Here is an 18,421-nt window from a genome sequence, read left to right as displayed (position 1 = left end):
GACATCAGTGTGATGCTGTATATAAATAACATGCTCCAGGACAGGCTCGTGGTGGCTATGTATGGTGTTTGGTGCCTGAATCACGCACACATGTGGCTAGCAATCTTACAGTGAAGGAGCTCTTTGGAATTTCAAGGCCTCAAATCCCCATAGTCTTATCTGCAAGACCGTATTGTATTCAAAGTTAGGAACAGTGCAAAATGTGGAATATTCTTGAACTCAGTCTTGATTTAGAAGCTGTTTGTCCCTTTGCTGTTATATAAAAGAAGGTTTCCAAATTAAGGTTGAACATAAAAAATACTCACACTTTGCGTGATTTTAAATTTTAAGACAAAGGTCTCAATAGGCTAAGACAAGGTGAGATTTCAATCTTCAGCTGTGAAAAATTCGTGCTGAGACAAAAATAAATAGATCCTGAAACACCCTGCAAAATTCCCAGGGTTTTATTTTATGGATAAAAAATAACTTCAATGAAACTGAATTGCAGGTTATTTAAACGTACCGTATCACTCAACCAGCTCAACCAATGACTTCTCACAAGACAATCTTTGTGAGAAATAAGTATTTTCATGCTGTCTATTGAATCATAGTACATTTGTAACACAGAAGGACTACTCAGTCCATTCTGCCTGTTCTCGTGCCAGATCCTCTGCTGTATCTACTCGAACACACATTGATGATAGATCACTTATCTTTCTATCAAGTTTTTAAACCAAAGCCACAAGAAACACAGCTGTACAACAATCCTCCGATTCAGAAATCCCTGGCTAAGACTCACTAAATTAAAATAGAATTTACAGTTAACAGCACAACCGCACCCTTTTTTTTACAGTCCTAATGCATTCTTTCCCCCAAAATTCAAATACGCAGTGTAAATAGTGCTAGAAAATTGATTTATTGTTATATTAACTTTCTTAAGAGAAACACTCATAAAATGTATGTAGCTATATTATTGGAATGTAGCAGCAGCCAAACACACCACCACATCTTAATATTGGGCTGAATGTCGTCAAATGCTTCAGTCCTTGTCATATAGAAAAATTATCACAATAAACTCTTAATGAAAAATCTATAGCTGTGACATTTTAGTACGACTGACAGCTCCTTACAGTTCTTTGAAAACATGACACCTCTCATGACATGTTATTTTTCTCATTGCCAGGTCTTCTGTCACAGCTGCATTTTCGTCCAGTACAAAGTAACTCCATTTCACCAATTATCTCCCATTTTCCAAAATCTAAAGCAAATAGAGCAGCATAAATGGTGTCCTGAACAGTCATTTAAAAACGATGTTCTCATCTTAACTTGGAAAAATATTTTGCACTCGATAACTGAAAACGTAATAAAACTTAAGTGCTTGCCCACAAATTTAGAGAGAGAGAAAAAATGTGTTGAGTTGTAACTCAAATGAAAACATTAAATCAGTTCCTCTTTTGTCTTATTTGTTTCTCTGATGAAAAGCCTTATTTGGCCATTACTTGCATTAAAATAAAAGAGTGAAATTTTTTTGTTGTGAACTAATAAAAATATAGAATTAAGACCATAAATAAATCAAATATCCCCTCTGGCGTTCACTTAGAATCCGTGCTGCTTCACGGTGCTTTCAATACCAGTCAATCCACTTTCTTTTGGTTTGAAGCTTGTGATTGTAATAGGGTCTGAATTGAAAGCAAACCACTCTTCAACCTCCGGACATAAAAAAGAGACATCAAGCCCCGAAGATGCTTTCAGTAAATTATTTTAGCACCTTCCCTCTTCCCCTCCCTGTATGTGTCAAACCCATAGTGAAACTTTTGTCGTCTGAACTATAATGAACTTTATTAAATTTAACTATAATTAAATATTAGTGCTCTAATTTAAGTGCAATTCAAACCATCCTTGTCAAGTTTAACTGCTTCCAAGTTTCCAGTGGATCAACTTCAAGATCCTTGGTTTGAACTTCAAATCCTTCATCATCTTGCCCCACCCTAGCTCAGTAATGTACTCTAGCCCTTCTCACTGCTCCATATCTTTCACTCCTCCCACTGTGATCCATTCCTCATTCCTCATGTCTCCGATGAAATCAAAAGCGGGCAAGCTATCAACCACTGGAACTCTTTCCCAAAATGTGTTTGCTTTTTCCTTTTCTCCTGCTTTCAAACGCCTCTTAAAAAATCTTTCTGTTTGACCATATATTCAAACAACATTTTCAAATCCCTCTCCTCCCCTTCCTGCCTGGTGGTCCCTATTATATTTGAAATGTTATCCGGTGTGAAAAGCATTGTATATGTCCAAGTATCTGTGTTTAATAAAATACTCCAATTATAGTGAAACAACAACAAATGTAAAAGGGAATCTTAAGTACTAATGTTTTTCTGTTTATCTAAAAGTAAATAGTGGATTCTGGCTCATATATATTACTTGTGAGTATTCATTCTGCTTCAGTTTCAGGAAGAGTTTTAATGGCAAAAATGTTTCACAGTCAATTTCAGGTCAAATGGGAGAAGCAACAAATAAAAGCACAAACCTTGGTTTAGAAGCTGCATGAACAACACAGAGAATGCAGCAATTTCACATTGAGCTAGTTGTCACTGAACAAAACCTTTTCATTTATTTTTACCATCATCAGTAATGCCCCCACGCTCATTCTCGACGCAGTGAAATGATTGTATCATTTTAAAAAAATATATATGTCATACTCGAATCCTCATTCACTGTTTGCCCCTCAGTGCCTTCTCTCACTTACTCATTCTCTGTACCCTCTCCCCGCTCGCTCCTCTTGCACTCATTTTTTCATATCTTTCATATTCATTTTCCCTTCTCTTCCCTCCCAACTCTCTATTTCCTCTCAAAGAATTTTTTCTCATATACACGCTTCCCCTTCTCTCCCTCCCAGCCCCCATTTCTCTCACAGATCTTCTCTCGCACATCCACATTTACTCTCCCATGTCCCTCACTCAGTTTCCCACTCGACAATGTACACATTGCACTGCCACTACCTTCTGTGCTCTCACATTAGCTAGAGAGTCAGAGCAGCTGGGAGTTGAAGCAGGATTGTGCAGTCTGGATTGTGCAGGAGGCTATTACATAACATTTTTGATTGACAGGTTGTTTTGGGAGGGGGTGGGAGGGTGTTCTGAAATTTCCTGGATATAAATTTTCCTAAAGGCTTTCAGTGCTCATAAAATAAGATATGGTTACTTAATTACTCAATTTTGACTCAACTTTGTCGATGTTTGGGTGAGAAATCCAAAATGTATGGGTGTGGCCTTTACCGAAATGATACTTACAACTTCCTGCAAATAGAAACTATGTCAACAAAATGCTGCACGTAGACAAGTCACTTAAGGTCTGGGTCACAGAGAGGGTTTCTGTCATGTTCCTACATTTTTATAAATCATTCTCATAACTCTAAATATTTATGACAAGTTTGTACAGATTCTTGTGAATTGCTTGAATTGTGTTCTTTGTACACTTCAATAAAAAGAGAAAAAGCCTGTCTGCCAAATATATTTTAACTCTACTTTTGCTTTTGTATCCTCTTGGCTTGGTCTATGTCCCCTGTATACTGGATAGGATGATGGATGTCTCTATGATAGCTGCCACTTCTATTACGCACCAAGCTCTGTGAACCCATCATCCCCATCTTCGTCCGGCTCCACTGGCTCCGCATCTCTCAGAGGATTGAGTTCTGAAACCTCATCCTTGCCTTCAGAGCCCTCTATGGCCTTGCTCCTCCCTACCATTGTGACCTGCTAACTCCATGCAGACCTATCCGCTCTCTCCGCTCTGCAGGCTCTGGCTTACTTCATGTCCCCCACCCCAACATTGGCAATCGGTCCTTCAGCTTTTCTGCCCCCACCCTTTGGAACTCCATTCCAGCGTCCCCTTGGCTTGCTCCTCCCTTACCTCCTTTAAGGTCCGTCTCAAGACACGCCTCTTTGACCACGGCTTTGGATACCCTCCAACCTCTACCCTTCCTGCCCTCCACCCCTCCTGATCCCACCCCCAGCTCGGGTCCAAATCCTTCCCTTGGTATGTCCTCTGGACGTGAAAGACGCTATGCAAATGCAATTTGTTGTTGTTACAACAACAATTTATATTTATACAGCACCCTTCATGCTGGGTAGCATCCCAGAGAGCTTAACAGCTTAGAGCTTAAAGCTTAGAGAGTGGTGTTTGACCCCGAGCCAGGGGGAGAAAGCGGGGGGAGATGACTCTAAGCACAATCAAAAAGGAAGGTCTTTAGGAAGGATTTGAATGTGGTGAGGGAGGAGGCAAGGTGGTGGGATTGGGGGAGAAAGTTCCAGAGCTTCGGGGAGTAGTGACTGAAAGCACGGCCGCCTTTTGTTGTAGCACCGAAGTACATCAGAGTTGTGCGTGGACCCTTTACTCCAATGGATCTTCTTTCTCTCACATTTACAGGATGCCATGTTAGCAGCTGGCTGACACTGGCAACTCGACAGCTTTATAGTTCTTTTTAGTCAGCTGAGTGTCTAATACATGCAGAATCATATTGAAACCCTATGTTTTAAATTGTGTAACTTTGATTATGCATTATATATTAACTGTATTACTGAATTTCATATTTGTGTTACAATGCAAACTTTGAATAGGCAATGTAAAAATTCATACAAATTTTAAAATGATAAAGTACATGCAGCATTTGCAAGAATAATTATTAAATCCAGAGTAAATAATGAAAGTGAAAGAAATAACTAAGTGAATTAAAGAGTACATAATTAATAGCACTAACAATGATAATCCTTGCATTTGATATAGCGCTTTTCTGGACGTCTCAAAGTGCTTCACAGAATATACTGTAAAGTGAATTGACTGTATATTTGTGGGCGAAATTTGGCAGCCAATTGCGCACAGCAGTGTCCCACGAACGGTTGTGGATTGAAATGACCAATTTATTATTGCTTTGTTCTTGAGGGATTATTATCAGGCGTATGGAGTAAGGAAACTTGCCCAAGGTTTGGCTCTGCTAGGAATCGAACCTAGGTCTCTCGCTTGCGAGACAAGTGCTCTAACCACTGAGCTACAGAACTCCACAAATGAATAAAATAATGATAATCCCAATTGGGAATAATATATGCATCGAGTTAATTTTTATGTATTAAAATCCAAATACAATATATCAGCTCAGCATACAGAGGCCCCTAAAAAGAATGTTCAACAAAACCAAAACAGATTAATCTATAATTGTAAAACTAACAGAAGGACAAAATTAAGATATACTGAATGTATTGTAATTCAAAATTGCCATCAAGAATAAACAGAACAGATTTAGAATGGATTGTATGAAAATTGCACATTATCAAATTATTTTACTTAATATCTATTTCCTCTTAGAGACTATCAAACATCTTAGAGCGAACACTGTAATTCAGAAACTCAATATGAGTACAGATCTTATAAAATTACTGAAACACATAAGAAAATTTTATATTTTCTCTAAGCATAGGGATGAATCCGTTTCCCCATTTCCCCAGGACCGGCTAAACGAAAGGAGACCAGGGTCCATCAAATTCGCCTTTCACCATCCTGGCAATCTCATGCACATGTCATATCCCAAAGTATATACTGTATCCCCAGATATTGTTTCCTGATAGAAATCTATCTAATTTGTTCTTGAAAGAATCAACATTTTCTACTTCCACCATCTCCCTAGGGAGTCTGTTGCATACATTTACTACTCGCTCACTGAAGTAGTGTTTCTGCAGGTTTGTTTTGAATTTATCCCCCTTCAATCGCAGGCCGTGTGCAATCATAGTTGAAATAAACTTATACAGTTTTAATGTGTCATTTCACATTTTAGAAACCTATTTGTTGACTGAGAAAATGAAAGAGTTGATGTGCGGAGGAGGTGGTTTCAGGAGCAATGTGATACACGCCTGTGCAGTGTGAGTAGTGTGAATCACACTGTGCTCACTCCTCCGAGATCCATTCAAATCTTGCAGATTGTTCAGGGAAAAACCTGGATACTTTCAACAGAGCAATAACAATAATAATCCTTGCTTTGGTATAGCACTTTTCACGTCTTCTAGACATGTCAAAGTGCTTCACAGAATATGCTGTAAAGCAAGTTCACTATTTTTGTGGGTGAATCGCGGTAGCTAATTGCGCACAGCAGTGTCCCACAAACAGTCGTGGATTGAGTGACCAAATTTTTTTTTTTTTTGAGGGATTATTATCCCCAGAGAAGCGATCTGCCAATTGACTAACAACTAGGTTCCTACTTACTGCTAGGTAAACAGAGACATGTGGAATAAGGAAACTTGCTCAACATTTTGTCCTGCTGGGAATAGAACCCAGATCTCTCGCTTGTGAGGCGAGTGCTCTAACCACTGAGCTACAGGACTCTACAAGTGATGAGGCTATGATACAAATATCTCCTCAAAGTTAATGGAGCAGACCATTTTATAGAAATTAACACAATTACTGTATTACGTATCTCATGATGTGGCAAAAATGATCAGATAAAGAAACTGCATGATTTTTGATCATGAAACAATTAGCTTGTTTCATTTCTTGGTGGCCAGTTCCTATGCCCCTAAACCTCTGGAACACCTCCCCCGACCACTTCATCTTGCCCCTTCTCTTTCTGTCTATAAATCCCACCTCAAATCCTATCTCTTTGAACATGTCTATGTTTACCTCCCTCCTCTTCCCCCTCTCCCTGTGAAGCGTTCAGAGACATTACAGTAGGAGGTGAAGAGTGCTATATAAATACAAGTCTTGTTGTTAAAAAGTAAATGTTTGATTTTGGCATTCTGTACACGCACCAAGGCACATGAATGCAAACTCCAAAACTGGGTGTTTATTCCAGCTCCACTAAATGCGATGAGGAGTGGACAGAAAAAAATAGCTTCTCGCTCCACATCGCTATACTGCTGGAAGCCATGTAGTTTCAATAAAATCATTTCAATAAACATAGCTTTTGTGATGGGTTTAGAATGCATGTGCCAGAACAGACTTCACACTTGTCTGAATTTTTCTTTGTGCTATATTCTATTATTCCACTCCACAAAACAAAATCAAGCTGGTTAATTTGGACAATTGCACAGACATCTCATGTAACAAACAGAATGAATTTGCTCTCAGGAGCTGAAGATGCAATAAGTAAACCCAATAGAATTCCTGTCAACCCTGGACATTTTTTTTTCTAGAGCAGTGTTTCAGTAGGTTGGAGGGTTTTACCTCAAGTTACTAGAACATTAGGTGAATACAAACAAGTGTTCTCAGTGTCCCCAGGCTTAGGAAAGGGAAAATCAGCAGGGATTTTTACTCTTAATAGTCATACTTTGATCTCCATTGAAAATACACTGTGTGAATGTTAGGTAAGGACAAAAATTGTATTGTCCTTCCCATCCCAGTCATATTAATCTTTCAAAAAGAAATGTATTACTATCTGCTTGAGAACAGTATGGGATCTTAAATGGAAGGACAGCCTGAGGAGAACAAACACTTGTGTACAAATGGAGTGCAAATGGTCCCACATCGCATCATGTTGAAGTAAAGGGCATTATAGCAGCACTGTACTCTAGCAGTTTCATGACCCAGTGCTTTAACAAGTTTATTTTGGACCAAGATGTCCCAGTGAATCCTTAGTCATGGTGCGCCATGAGTGTAAAAAGGGCCTGAAATACTAACTGCCTGGCCCAGCCAATATTGATAGAGAAAAAATAATAGGGATTTTAATGCTGATTTAAGTAATCACCTTTATTAAATTATTTGATACTTTAATTTGATTACTCCAGATAATAATAATAATCCTTGCGTTTGATATAGCCTTATCACGTCACCAAGACACCTCAAAGCACTTAACAGAATATACTGTTAAGTGAATTGACTGTATGTTTTGTGGGCAAAACGCGGCAGCCAATTGTATACAGCAGTGTTCCACAACCACTCGTGAATTGTGTGTGTGTGTGTGTGTGTGAGTGCGTGCGTGCGTGCGTGCCCCCATTCGCCATCGACTAACAACCGCTTTCCTACTTACTTCAAGGTAAACAGAGGCCTGTGGAGTAAGGAAACCTGCCTAAGGTTTCGCCCTGCCTGGGAATCGAACCCAGATCCTCTCGCTTGTGAGACAAGCACTCTAACCAATAGGCTGCATGACTCCACATAAGCAGTAATGTTTATAAGTAAATTTAAGTTCATGCTTCTGACAATTAAACATAAGATGTTTAGTTTAATGTATAAGTAATGCTTGAGTACTCAAATTATTTTTGCAATCTGAGAAAATTAAAACAATTCAAATATGTGAACCTTGTTGAAGTGGTAGCACAGAAGTTAAATACCTCATTGGTTTCTTTTCTGTTCCACAATGCTTGTATTATGTTGCTTTCTTCTAAAATTGCATTAAATATAAAAAGCAGAGTAATGTTGTGCAACAAAGTCGATTTTAAACTTGCCTGTGGTAAAATGCGGCTCCTGTTAGAACCATGGAGTACTCATTTGTCCACTTTGATGTGTAGCCCCATCGTCCTTTGCTGTTGTCCCAGTAATGGCTGCGGGCTGGGTAACCAACTATGCGATCTGGGAAGCTGTGCCATACAATGAAGGCAAAATCAACCTAAGAAAGAGACAACAGTACCATAGGTCATCAAACTGATAACTAGCTTATCTACTGTATTAGAAGGTTCATAAAGTTTGGGAGCAGAATTTCTGTTCTCGATTGGTGATCAGTAATAACAGAGATCTTGCTGTACTCCTCATCTATATGCTCCCTCTCGGTGATGTCATCCGCAGACACGGGTTTAACTTCCACATGTATGCGGATGACACTCAACTTTTCCACCTCCAGCTTCGACCCCCAGTCCCCTGAAGTTCTGTCAGCTGTCAGTTATCAAGAGCTGGATGAGCGCAAATTTCCTGCAATTAAACGTCAACAAGACGGAAGCCATACTCATTGGCTCCTGTCGACATCTTCTGTCCTACAGTTCCAATCTCCTCAACCTACCCGACCTGTCCTTAAAACTCTCCGAACCCATGCGCACTTCGACCAGGCCTACGGTCACTTTCTCCCTCCCCCTGGCTCAGCTTCGGGCTCCACCATTGTTAAGCACTCTGAGACACCGCCCGGCATGGAAGGCGCTATATAAATGCAAGTTGTTGTTATTATTGTTATACTTAAACAGGGTTGAATTTGCACCCAATGACATGTATCGGAACTGGAACTGTGTCTGATAGGGAAGGAGGGAATGAAAAATTGAACAATGGAAAACAGTAGTAGACATCAGAGGCAGGAGGGAATGTACCAATTAAACATTTTTCTGGGGGTTTGTGCAGAAATGCTTGATTTCCAAATTTCCCCTCATCTTGGGCTTGAGGTCAGCTATGTGAAGCTCTGAGATGCTCTGAGATGTCCACCTGATGTGAAAGGGTCTATATCAAATGTAATTTTACTAATAATGACTGACATTATTTTCCAATAACTTTGGATTTGGAAAGTCAGTTCACTCATTTTTGGCCCTTGCTACTTTATGCCTCATTTTTAACTGCTGGACAGAACATAAGTTGAGATCAAAACACGAGAAATTATGGGAATTAAAGAAAACAGTATTTTGCTGAACAAGCTCATTCTCTCAACACAAATACAGATGCTATCCAGCCTACTCAGTCTGTTAAACAAAATGATAAGTCACAAGTAAAAACTCCCAAAGGAAAAGTTTACGACAGTTCTCTCAACCCATGAAAACAATCAAACAAAAATTCAGGCCATTAATCCAGCCTCACAACCCACAATGTTTAACTTGCATTCATGATCACACCAGCCCAGTAGCCATCATGTTCCATCGAGCATTTAATCATCTGCTCCTTATATCTTTCGATCCTATTCTTAAAGAGACATTCACCCAACTGATTCAAGTGCTATGATTGAGAGTGTAGTCCTTGTATCATAAGAAAGAGCATTAGAAAGATAATTTTTCTATTTGTTAGCAGGGAAACACACGAGGAAACCCATCACAATACTTAAGAGTATCCAAATATAATAATAATCTTTGCATTTGGTTTAGCGGCTTTCATGTCTGGAGGATGTCTCAATGTGCTTCACAAAATTTACTGTAAAGCCTAGCGACTTTGCATTTTATAGACAATGAGGCAGACAATTTACATGACTCTGCAATGTCCCACAAACAGCCATAAATTGAATAGCCAATTTTATTTTGGGGGGATTGTTTGCCAGGATACCAGGGGAAATTCCTTACTATTTCAAATTGTGTCATGGGGTCTTTAACATGCATCTGAACAAGCAGATGGACCTCTGTTTAACATCTCAGCAGAAGGACAGCATCTCCTCAGCATGGGCTTGGAGTGTCAACCTAGAGTCTAGACTATATGAATTTGAAGTCCCAGTACACAGCTTGAGCCCACAACTCATTCAGAGGTGAGAGTGCTACCAAATGAATCAGACCCCTGAAATCCATTAAACCCACACCTTCCACTGAACATATGCTAATCTAGGACTCTACCCCATTTAGCTAATCTCCTGAGGTGAAATTTTTCAAATTTTCTCTCTGAAGTGATAAATAACCAAGCGATATTGAGATCATCCATCTATACTGCACATTTCACTCCTGACAGGTTCCTTTTTAATGAAGACGTTTTCTTGGCTCCAGTAACACATAGACCATTATGCTTTATGGACCATTTGGTTATTTCTGTCTATAATTACCACTGTAACTCTTCGTCCCATTCCAAGCCAGAATCATGCGATTTGGAAGGATTATCCTTCCCCTAAGAACATAAAACAGCATGGAATTAAGGATAGACTATTCAACCCATCAAAGCTGTTCCTTAGACCTTATATAATTTAGATTACTGTGGACACTCATCCTCTGAAACCCTCTTCAACTTTGCTAACTTTCCGCCCAACTTCATAAACCTCGATAAACATATCTGTAAAGTTGTACCTTTGGTTAACATAGCTTTGACACATTTTGTATTTGTTGTGAAGGATGCTATATAAATGCAACATGTTGTTGCCAACACATAAGATCCCATTAAATCTCCAGAGGAAAATCACTACATATAAATACTTTGTGAAACCTTTGATTGAACAGTAAACAAAAATATATGAAATAGTATTCATAATTAATGAAGACTTGACAGCTCTTGGAGAGTGTTAAATCACACGATTCAAGCAGAAAACAGGAGTGGAGTTCTGGTTGTTGAGCCAAGGAGAAAATCTGATTAACACCATAAATATGAAATACACCCCCGGCGCCTTTTTCAATGATCGTGCTTGAGAAGCTGGCAGGGTTACGCATTGGCGGAGGTCTACCTCAAGTACATGGGGGGGGTCGGTCAACAGGTTAATTATTATAAGGTCTGTTTTCAATGCAAGTGTTAACTAGCACCATCAGGTTTTTTAGCCACTATTAGCACATCACACAGGGAAATTTCCATGTTGGGGTGACATGTATGTGTGGAATTCTAAGTCAAGTTTGGATACCCTTAAGCATGGTGATGGGTTTCCACATATATCAAGCACATGGCTGATGAAAAGCAAAACACATCCTCGTGTTTTAGATCTGTTATGCATCTAGATGCCATCTACTTGGCGGACCAAAAAAAGTCCCAGCATAACCATACACCAGCTGAAAGTAAATCCATTCTTTCCGGCGAAGAAAGGATGGGAGAAATATTGGTAGTAAAAATAAATGACCGAGTACATTAGATTGATCAATAGTTTATCTTTGCAAGAGCTATCCAACTAGTCCCACTCCCTCGCTTTTACGCCCTAGCCCATTAAAATGCTTACAAAAGTATATCAAGTACCATGAACAACAAAGAGATCTACTACAGATGAGCTTTTCAAAGTTGTCTGGACTCTTTAAACACACAGTTTACATTATTATAATGGAACAAAGCTATTCAAGAACCTTGGTATTTCCTTTCCTTTCCTCCCACTTGGCCTAAATACTGTTATTGTAAACTTCTGCAGGAGCAAGTGGTGAACATGATGAAAGTGTTCTTCAATTTCACCAAACACTTTAACATATTTGTTAGCCACTGTTACGTAACATGGTCAAGTCACAAAACTCCAACTGAGCTGAATACTGTGCTTTATTACCACATTTATTTCTCAATGTTAGATGTTTTTGGCACAGTTAGTACACCCATTTGATGCTTTACTGCAGCCTCATAAGTGATGTAAAATAACATAAAAGGTTTGCCTTAGAGAGACATGTTCCTTGAGAGCAAAACTAACTTTAAATCCTATTGTGACCATGAGGAGATGTTTTTCCCAGGAAATTGATTCGTACCAATTCAGTATAGGTGCAGATGATGCAAAATGATTCAGTCTCTGCTCAAAAATCCACCCCACCACCACCTTTTGAAGTTATCGGGCAGTGTGCCAAAATGTTTAAGAGCCCATTTAATGTTAATAAAGAGATGATTATGCAACCATCTTCAAATATTAGTTTTTTACAATGTGGTGTTTGGCAATGGTTAGTACAGCTCTGTGCCTATGCAGCTTTTGTCTGGTAAATGCAAATTTGGAAAAATATGAATAATAAATCAATTCTGAATTGCTTTACTACTGAAAGCCATTCCAAATCATTTCCAAAAAGTTTAAATGGGCAGGGACATAGGAACATAAAAACTGGAGGAGACCATTCAGCCCTTCGAGCCTGTTCCGCCATTTAATTAGATCATGGCTAATCTGTATCTCAACTAATCCTTTAAATTCCAATTTCTCGCTTTCTCCCCATATCCATTTATACCCTGACCTACCAAAAATCTATCAATCTCACTCTTGAACGGACCATTTGACATCTTTATTCCCAGAAGTTTCACAGTGGCAATGTTCTTGATCCAAGTCTAAGGGATAAAATTTCACTGGTTGTCTAAGTTACGAACTTTAACATTAGGCATTGTGGGAAAATCCCATTAGAATAATGCAGGAAGAGGTCAATAATTTTAATAACAATAAAAATGTGCAAGAGTTTAAGGGATACCATTCTAATTGCCCCCAGATAAGACACTGCTCACATCCTAGAAACAGTGCTGAGGACAGCAACAAGGATAAATCCCGATGTTGGAGGGTTAAGCTATTAGGAAAGATTAGACAAGTTAGGGTTCTTTATCCTTGAACATAGATACCTCTGATATAACTTTATATAAGTATATAAAATTCTAATTGGGATTAAGAAATTAAATCCAGAAAAATACTTTCACATATACCAAAACAGTGGAATAAGCCAATGGAATAGAAGAGGAACATCTTTACACTGAGGTGTGTGAGAATGGCGAATTCATGGCTGGAAGCTCTGATTGAAGCAAAAAGCATCAATGTATTGAAGAGAAAACTTGATGCATTTATGAAAGAGAAGGGAATAGAAGAGCCCTGGGGTGGGACGAGGAGGGCTGGAGGCTTATATGAAGTATAAACATCGGCATAGATTAGTTGGGCTGAATGGCCTGTTTCAGTTCTATAACGTTCTATGAAACTCTGTTCCCTAACCTTCAGTGTTTCTTTTTACCAGTTGATTACTGTGTATTTTTTCTCCAATCAATTGGTGAATTATCAAGAGCTCAAAGATTCTGATCTCTTCTGTCTCTCTGGTCTTACTCCTGAGGATCAAAATACTTCACCGAAAAATGCTGAGCGAGTCCTTCCAGACCGACATGCTTGAGTTTGTAATTGATGAATGTTTAATGTTTTGCAGGATTGGTGATCACAGTGAAATGGAAAGAAAGGACTGAGAAGATTCACATGGGAAATCATTTTTATGTGACTGAGCTCGGGAGCAGGGTATTCCCATTTATAAACAACCACAAGGGAACATGGATAAATAAGCTTCTCACTAAGAGGTTGTTTATTGCATTATGTATTTGTTGATTTGTTGGCTTGGATGCAGGTTCCCACAAAGCCCTTCCAAAATAATGGAGCTGATTGCTTCAAGGCGGGAGAAGCTACCCAAACTGTATGCTTTCCAATTTCATGTAATAAAATGTCCACATATTTCCAATAGACTCAGTCCACAGAATGAGCAATAATTTCAAAACATTTGCAAACAACCATTTCTGAAAACCGAGTTAAAGACCCAGTTTGGGCCTTCTGTCCTTTCAGAAAATCGATGACTTTCAAAACCACCCTCTTCATGAGCTGAATGCCTGCAGTGACCTAGGCTGTCATCTGTGTGTGTGTGTGTGTGTGTTTAGGGAGTTCAGCTTAACCAAATAGATCTGCTCATGACAAAATACCGTAATAACTAATAAGATCAAAAGGATTGTCATGGGAAATGTCAGCCAATACTATATAGTGTTCAATTTAAAAGCGTAATGTCTCTGAAAAAAAGTTGAAGGTATTTAAATTGAAAACGAAAGCCTATTTGCAGTAAGTACTTCATATCCATTCAAACAATGGCATTTGTTGAAATATTATGCCTTTAAAGCTGTAATGTAAAACCTAAATAATAGATTTAAATTACTGATTCAGTAGACTACTTAAGGAAAATAAAATTCCTTTGAATTCTCATTTATAGAAGAATAGGTTTAATAATACAATACCGAAAACATTTTGCACATGCATCTATCGCTGTTTCCAAAGAGCAAGATCCCATCAATCACAATGACTTTAATGTGTAATTATATCATTGAGATGATTATTTGGGAATCAACTGGTGACCATCAAAATGCCACCAAAGCAACTAGATTTATGAATGCATTTCTGCACTCCTACTTTTAACTTCTGAGTTTTAATATTCATGTCTCCATTCACATATCAGAGATTGTCCTGGTATTATCCTGTTTATTTTAACATGTGTGTGTGGAGAGATATTTACTACTGAGACACAGATCATAAGAAAAATAACTTCTTGTGTAGAGGCAACCTGGATGTCTTGTGATATTATTACAACATCCTAAATGGTTGTTACGATAACTTCACATACTATTTACGTTCAGACACACTAATACTAAAACTGGTACATTAAATTTGAATTTTGTCTAATTTATCTCGTGAGATGGTTTTCCAATTTGTGGCCTCAGTAGACGCAGTAGGCTACATTTTCAAAGGTTCTCAGTGTCTACTCCTTAAGAATTGCATTTAGTACTACTAAATGGCTACCGGCTAATAATGTTTTACTTTTATATCAAGTAATTTGGCAATCCCAAAGCATTTTTTTAAGCATTGACGTTTCAAGATCTCTTTGGCATCTTATCCATCAGGGTAAAGCAATTAGTCAATTGTTTCTCTCAGATTCAGGAACGCTTACCTTCTTACTGAGATTGGCACACTTCCCATTAATGCTTTAAATAGAGAAAAATCTATAATGTCTCTATTATGATTTTTGTAAAAATCTGTGTGGTCTCCCTGAGTGAGAGTGGCAATTCAGTGCCAATTGGTGCAGTAGAATGGACAGTTTTGCCTTTAGGAACTGAAATGAGCCTGCCTGAACATATTTCACACAACACTTACAGACATTAGCAAGAGAAGACACTTTCAACACATCAGTCTGAGCTGGATACAAACCAAGGCTTAAACACAATGTTCCTTCTGTGCTATTCTATTCCGCTTCTTTATTTCTGCATTGACATGTAAGCACTACAGTAATCCTTTGAAACAGAGGATATAATGGGATTTTCCCGTTAAAAGCTCAACTGCCAAGGTTGGTTAATTTACTAAGCAGCAGAGAATCAAATGCTATCATTTCCTAGGTCAGTAAATTTACCAATGATTAGAGAACCACATGAATACAAACCCAACAGTTTGCAATTCATGTTTACCATAGCATTATGTAAATGGTGGTAATGCCATGTTGGGGAGATTTAGGAGTATCTCAGGTCACGGAACAAGCTCTTTGACAAAAGCGTACACTACGTTACTCATCTGACAATTTTCCTGTGCCATATATATGCTACAAATTATTACAAAATGATTTTCTTTTAGTTGTAAACTTTATATAATGTAACTCTTGCATTCGATTCAGTATTTTATCACTCTGAAATGTCTCAAAGCGTTCACAGATTTTTTTCTGCAAAGTGTAGTGGCTGTGTATTTGTAGGCAAACATGGCAGCCAATTAATTTGCACACACTATTGTCAGATGCACAGCCATGAAATTAATTAGCTTTTTTTTTCTCTGGGAATTGTTGACCAAGACACAGGGACAAACTCCCTTTTCTCTTCAATTAGTGCCATGTCCACCTGAACAGGCCGATGAGACCTTGGATTAACGTCTTAACTGAATAACGGCACCTCTCATAATGCAACTCAGGACTTCATTAAAGCCAAGAATAAGAGTACAAAGTGCTGACATGAGGCTTGAACCCACAAGCTTCTGATTCAGAGATGAGAGTACAATCAGTCCAACACCTAACACATTTGTACTAATATACTCAAAGAACAATGTAATGCCGATCATGTCATTGCAGTATTCACATTGCAATTAAGTGAAAAATTGACTTGCACGACATTTTAGCATGGGAACCATTCCCCTTTAAGACAAATTATACTTTCAGACATGTTTCAAATCCATTCTCTCCCCCTCAAATCAATACAATCTGACTGCATGAGATCTATGCTGTACTGCACATTTGAGCATATGAAGATGATAAATAGCATTCTGAAAGATCTGGACCAATTAAGCAGATGGGAGAAATAGTGACAGATGGATTTTAATGTCGATAAATCTAAAGTAATGGATATTGGAATAAGAAACAGAAAACTTGTTTACAAAGAGAAGTGTGTCCAACAGCAGAGGAGGTGACCAGAAGGATTTGGATGTGATTATTTGATCATTCATTAAAGACTTCCAGTCAGTGGAAGTCTGGTGCTACAGGGCAAACACTAGACTGTATCTTGAAAGCACGTGACTCCAAGTCAAAAGACATTAATAAATAAATAATCATACTGACATTTGATGTAGTTTTGTCAAACTATTTCAAAGTGCTTCAAAGGATTTTACTGCAAATGTGGTGACTATATGTGGGGAGAACAAGTCATTAAGTAAATTACTAACTTTATCCAAGGGATTGGTCAGGACACCGGAAAAATTCCCTTCTCTTTTCAAACAGTGCCTTGGGATCTTTAATGTTAGACAGGCAGAACAGAGCCTCAGTTTAACATGTCATCCGAAGCATCTCTAACATTGCTGCATTCGCCTATCACTGCATTGGAGTATGAGCTCAGTCTCAACATGGCTTGACCCCGCAATCTTCTGACCCTGAAGCGAGAGTGCTGCTGACTGAGCCAGGCTGATACCAGATCTAGCTTTGAACTGATTCCTGATCTGGCCAAATCTAGAATATTCAACAAATCACTGTACTTTCAACAAGAAACATTTCAGAAGGGTCAATGAGAGAGAGAGAGTGAGCGAGTGAGAGAGAGAGAGAAAGTCCAGAGAAGAGCAATGAGGACGATTCTACAACTTTGAACTCTGAATTATACAGTGGAGCTCAAAGCATCTAAAATATTGCCTTTAGTAAAAAGAGCTTTTAAAAAGATTCAAGATTAAGATAAAATTCTGCACAATCTTTAATATTAAGACAATGATTTTCAGGCTATGACTATGAGGAATTTGGAGCCGCAGGTAGTGGCTAAGCACAAATAATTCACGGAAGAGGACTGATTTTTCTGTTGTTGAAACACGATTTGCAGCTATCACCTTGGAGAGGTGACATTGTGTCGATTGTCAATCTCACTAGATACAACTTACAATTCAAATTCAGACTCAAGATAATCCAGTCCCCTTTCTGAGGTGGTGGTCTGAAGCCTCTTTCTGACGTGAGGTCCTCTTCTCCTGTGGTTCCACTTGCTTTAGCCACAATGTGCATCTTGCTCAGTGACTCACCTCATTGGTTGACAACACAGTGTCTTCATCTAAACTTAGTACAGCATCTGTCTGGATGGCATCATATGGAAAGAAACGGCTGCTCATTGTCTGCAACAGAAGCAAGAAAACAAAGCTTTAAGAATCACAGCCTTTTGCATTATAACATCATGAATCCTTTGACAAATATGAACCCATAACTTACTGAAACAAACCTAGTTGTAAACCGTGCATCTAATCCTGCAGTTAAGTTTTCTACTGATAGGTTTTTAATTTCTTCCCATAGGTATCATTTTGTTTCATATAATATTCTATGAACAAGATACATGAAAAATGAAATCTATGCCTTGGTTCATAATTACCTTGAAAAATTCTTTTTAAAAGTTAAACAACCACAGGTAACTTGAAAGGCCAGTTCAGAGCACAGAGACGATTTGCCTGTAACCTTTATCCCAGTGATAAGATAATGAAGATCATAATTCATTTATTTTCCAACCCACACTATACGTACAGCTAACTCCAGAGCATATGTATGAAGAAGTTATGCAGAGGAATATAGGTCGGGGTTTTGACCCCATTATTTTTGGACCAGCCTGTCTCCAGTTTTAACAAGGTTGTTTAAAATGTAAACAGCACATCAAAAATCTT

At 38.5% G+C, this 18,421-nt stretch overlaps 1 protein-coding gene across 1 annotated transcript in view; it reads right to left on the bottom strand.

The window, feature by feature from the left end:
• The window catches only part of LOC103185802 (exostosin-1), a 378,349-nt gene that overhangs the window by 19,366 nt on the left and 340,562 nt on the right, over positions 1 to 18,421 (bottom strand). The window contains 2 exon segments of the mRNA XM_007904484.2: positions 8,403 to 8,563; positions 17,795 to 17,884. Coding sequence (XP_007902675.2) covers positions 8,403 to 8,563; positions 17,795 to 17,884 — 251 coding nt within the window.

This window comes from Callorhinchus milii, unplaced genomic scaffold (genome assembly GCF_018977255.1).
Source record: "Callorhinchus milii isolate IMCB2004 unplaced genomic scaffold, IMCB_Cmil_1.0 Scaffold3, whole genome shotgun sequence".
NCBI classification, from domain to species: domain Eukaryota; kingdom Metazoa; phylum Chordata; class Chondrichthyes; order Chimaeriformes; family Callorhinchidae; genus Callorhinchus; species Callorhinchus milii.
The sequence above is the reverse complement of the archived record's forward strand: the minus strand, read 5'-3'. Positions and strand labels throughout refer to the sequence as shown.